General features: G+C 63.0%; 1 protein-coding gene across 1 annotated transcript; it reads left to right on the forward strand.

Annotated features, from left to right (window-relative positions):
- Nucleotides 1-2,109: 2,109 nt before the first annotated feature.
- Nucleotides 2,110-4,301, forward strand: PFL1_04050 (uncharacterized protein; the record flags this gene model as incomplete). The annotated part of the gene is made up of 4 exons (XM_007881574.1): nucleotides 2,110-2,144; nucleotides 2,244-2,457; nucleotides 2,549-2,662; nucleotides 2,769-4,301. 4 exons carry the CDS (start codon nucleotides 2,110-2,112, stop codon nucleotides 4,299-4,301), a joined length of 1,896 nt encoding a protein of 631 aa, XP_007879765.1.
- Nucleotides 4,302-4,768: the final 467 nt, after the last annotated feature.

A 4,768-nucleotide genomic window follows, 5' to 3' on the forward strand; every position in this document is an offset into this window, starting at 1 on the left:
CATCACGGTCGTCGCCGTACAGTACTCTCTCGCTCGTCGTCCCTCTCTTTCCTCGCCACCCTCTCTCTCTCTTGTCTCTTTACGGGGCCGACATAGCAGCAACCAGTCTGGACTGTCGCAGCCTTTTCTGCTGGTCGGCTTGCTCGCTCGCTGGCCAGATACTGTACGATGCTCGAACGCTGGTCGGCGGTGGCGGTCGCGCTCGTGCTCGCGCTCACAGGCGGCGTCTAGGCCGAACGCACCTCCCACGCATCCATCATCGTCTCTCTCGCCGAGGCGGGCGCTGCCAGAATCCATCTTGAAACTTGGAATTCGAGGCGTCTCCCCCAGGGGAGCGAGCATTTGAAATGCACCCAACGACTTTGTATTTGACGAAACCCATTGATGCCAAAAAGAGCCCTAGCCTAGCCTGCCTCGTCGTCGAATTTTGACAGGCAGCCCCGCCCGCCCAGCCAGCCCGTGCTGCTCGCGACGACGATTAAGCATCCCCTCGGGCTGGCCTCCGGGCTCGAGACGGGACAGCGTCGTGGCCTTTCCCCGAGGGTCGTCGGCATCGTCGCAAACGAGAGGCTAGGCAGGATTGACCTCAAGTGATGGACGAAGAGAGCGCACACCCGAACGACTGCAGGCTGTCCCACCGGTACAGGGCAGGGCAGGGCAGCAAACGAGGCGACCGCGTTTGCTTGTTAGCTGCAAAGACCCCGAGGGTCGGTCGGGACGGCGTGTCGCGGCGACCAACCTACACGTCGCCCGGCCTGCTGCTGGCTCCCGTTGTGGAAAGCCTGCTGTGTGCGAGCTTTCTGTTCTCTCTCTCTCTCTCTCTCTCTCTCTCTCTCCTCCTCTTCTTCTCTCTCTCTCTCTCTCTCTCTCTCTCCCCCTCTCCCTCAGCGCGGATCTCCCTTCTTGCGTGTCGACCTGAAAGAAATTCAGACAGCTGATGCCACCCAGAGGATCGGCCTCTTGACACGTGAAGCGGCCGTGGCGCAGCGAGCCAACATAATCATCGTCGTCGTCGTCGTCGTCGTCGTCGTCGTCGTATCAGGAGGGCACCTGACACACGCGCACGCCGCCGCCATATTTACTCGGCGACACGGAGAGAGTGGTTCCATTCGATGGTGGGCGATCATCAAAAACCAAGCCTGTTGTCAGTCGATGGCGCAGTCCGTCGACGTCTCGACGCGACACCTGACGAGGCAATCAAAGGTTATGACTTTTGCAACGCCGCCGCCGGACTCAGCGACCTGGGATCAGTCGTCTGGCGGTGGAGCTGGCTGACGCCTCCAGATACAAGTCTTGATGCCGGCGTCCTTGCCCTTTGCCAGCGCTTCGGCCCGGGCGAGGGGCAAAGAGAAAGGAACGGGCGTCTGGCTGGCTGGCTGGCTGGCTGGGTCGATATTTTGGCACCCCGACCTGGCGATGGACGTCACTCGTAGCCTCTGAGCTCTGCTTGATCCCCTGATGGTTGCTTGCTGCCTCGTCCCTTCAGGCTCAGAATCGAAGCAGAATGCGCAGAGGGTGACCTGCCTGCGCCCATGGACGATCAGAGCAACGATGGGGGTGAGTCTCGAGACGTCGCTGGCGGCCATGATGAGAGCTGAGCGGGCGGTCGAGATCCTGCAAAGGCGCAGCGTCATGGTGTCGGGTACGGACGGCAAGCACTGAGCTGGCCGATGCGGTAGCCGTATCCTGCCTGTGGATCGCAATCAGGACGAAAGCTGCGAGAGGCTGAGATGGTCGTCGCCATCACCTCCCGCGGTGCATCCAGCCAGATGGGGACAGGAAGGTTGCAGGCCAGCAGGCAAAGGCCCTCTAGTGCTAGGCCTCCTGTAGGCAGGGATGGGCCCTCCTTGCCTGCTTGCTTGCCCCTGCCTGCCAGCCTCCACATCCAGCTGGCCAGCAAACAAGAAGCGCACGCCCCAACCAACACATCCCAAACAACAACCCCCAAACACATGCCCCAGCCAACACCACCCACCACACCACCACCATCATCCTCCCACCCCTCACCCAGCACCAGCGCGCACCGCTCAGCGCCCGCATTTAACCCAAGCACTTGGTGCCAGACGCGGGACATGGTCATCTGATCTCTCGACAGGCGCCGCGCCAGACATGACGCTCACCGATCTAGTCCTCAAAGCCATCATGTGAGCCAGCCATCCAGCGCGTGGCAGACGTCAGACCTGCTTCCTCGCATCGAGCTCATCTCTCATCCACGGCCCTCTGGCCTCCCGTCGTCATGACAGCCTCCTGTTCTGCCTGCGCGACACCTTCGACGCTCTCAGGACGCCCCACCTCGCAGACCTCGGCAGATCATCGAAGCCCTCGACCAGGGCAGTCCGAGCAAGAGATGCGCCACCCGGCACGCCTGCCCGGAGGGAGCCCTTCGACCGTCAAAGGATCGGGTCGGCCACTCGCCGAGCCAGTGTTCGCAGCGCACTGATGGTCATCCTCGTCTGGGTGAGTCGCCCTGGCCCCTCGATGCCGACGCTCGAGGTACAAGTCAACTCGAGACTGACGATGCGAGTCCAACATACGCCATACCTTCCAGAACCTGGGCATGATGTTCGAGCCTTTCTGCGACAGGACTCTGGCATGGGTCGTGCCCTTTTACGACACCATCAAGACGCTCTGCCTCATGTGGTTCCTCGTCACGCGCAGCCTCGTGGGTACATGCTCGGCTCGATAGGTGCACAAGGGCAGCGTAGCGCCCACTGACGCTGCCCCTGTCCGCGCCTCGTCTGCCACTCTTCTCTCTCTGTCCCTCCTAGGGCTCGCAAATGCTCTTCAACCGCTTCGTCGTGCCAATCGTCTCGCCATACGAGCCCATCATCGACGCCGCCATCCATGCCTCCGCACGTCTCCTTCCGCTCGCATACGTCCTTCTCGGCTGGCTGCGAATTCGTTCTGGCGACCTCTACGCCGGATTGTGGTCCCAAGGCAGAGGAGATGATGCGCACGCCAGCGCCACAATCGAGGAGATCTCTCCGCTGCAGGACCGTCGTGCCGTCAGGACGGAGAACACCAAACCGCGCACACCGGAAGCGGCCGTTTCGACCTTCGATCGGCAGCAGCCAAAGCCTCGCAGCGCTCTGCAAAAGGCGAGGGTCATTTCGCAGCGACAGCAGCACGAACAAAGGCGCAGCTCGATGGCAGACCAGCGCAGCTCCGAACAAGAAGCCAGGCCGTCCAAGCCTGCCGCAGCCTCCCCAGCTCAGAAGACGTCGTCGCGAGCTCCAGATGCGGCCGTGCCGTCGTCGAGCCCCACGTCTGATCGATCTCCAGCGCTGCCTACCTTTGCGTTCGTGCCACCGGCGGCGATCCCAGGCACCCCTGCGAACCCAGCCGCACTCCTTTCGCCCCCTCCGAAGCTGCCGGGCCACTTTCAGTTCGCCTTCATACCCCCTCCATTCCAGGACGCCGTCGACGTGCGCCAGAAGCAAGCCGAGCGGTCGATAAACGCTAACCCGGCCTCAGAGCTCGACGTCTCCAGCAGGGTCAGCGCCGCCAACGGCACCGAGGAGGCGTCCGTACCATCGAGGCTGGCTACCCCTCGCCGTTCTTCGACGGCAGCCCCCAAAAGGATCCATGAGCGCCCGGATGTCGAAGACGAAATCGTGGCGCCCCCAAGCCGTCGGACGCGAGTAAGCTCGTCGATCGGTACCGGGGGCACCTCGACACGCGCCGTGAGGCCATCTCGATCCTCGCAAAGCCTTCGGGCGCCAGCATCGGCAACAGGGGCATCGAGGCCGTCGGCACCATCTACAACAGCGACAGACACTGCTTCCGGCGCCCCGCGAACCGTTTCGAAAGTCGCACGCGCGAACAGGCCGGAAAGCAGTGCAGAGGCCAAGGGCAGGCTCCCACGGACATTCGCGACGCCATTGCTGAGCGATGTCTCGGCCAGCACGACAACAGACAGGGCGGTCGAGACTGGCTCAGTCGGGGGCAGCTCTGTGGCCGGACAGAAGAGGGCGCTGGCGGACGAGGCAGAGCCGTCCAGACGCACCTCGGACGCTCAGCGCAAAAAGGCGCGAACGGCGCCAACGCCAACTGCAGCACCTGGCAGAGCAAACGCAGCCGGCACACGAAACGCAGCATCTGCGGCGGCGACCACGGACGCTGCCACGCTCAACATCGCCCCGGGCAGGACCAGAACGGCTGCCACCAGCGGCAGAAACACTGCAAGGACTTCGGCGTCCGGGGAGCGACGTGCAAGCGCCAGCGTTCGAGCACCGCAGAAGCCGGCCAATAGGGTGACGAGGTCGCGAGCCAAGGCGTCGTCGTCCAGCCAAGGCCTTTAGCATCAGCAGGAGGACAATAGTCGTGGCAAGGGCGGTCGTTGTCAGTCTGGTCGAAGTCTTGAGCGTGGCGCAGTAGCAGGTAGCGGGCGGTAATGGCACACACACGGCCGAGTGATGGGACCGAGCCGAGGCGCTGGCAGCCCGTCTCTTTTTGATTGGCCAAGGCGCCCTCATTTTTCTTTTTTTTCACCCTTGCCCTTTTCGCCGAACTTCCCGCACCTCGTTTAAAGCCGTGCCCTCTGCTCCCCCTGCCACCACCATCACCACCCTGTCCCCTCCTACCGCGTCTGCTGCGATTGAAACAGAACCGGCCCTCCCTCCTTTTTCATCCTACCTGCGACCTGTCCTCGCCGCGGCACTCGCAGCAGACGGTGGATGGGGGGCCCTCGACCTGGATCGCCCATAGTCGGAGCAGCTCGAGGGCTCGCGTCACAGCACTCGCGAGCCATGAACCGCTCCATCACGGG

Source organism: Pseudozyma flocculosa (genome assembly GCF_000417875.1).
Source record: "Pseudozyma flocculosa PF-1 unplaced genomic scaffold scaffold00013, whole genome shotgun sequence".
NCBI lineage: Eukaryota > Fungi > Basidiomycota > Ustilaginomycetes > Ustilaginales > Ustilaginaceae > Pseudozyma > Pseudozyma flocculosa.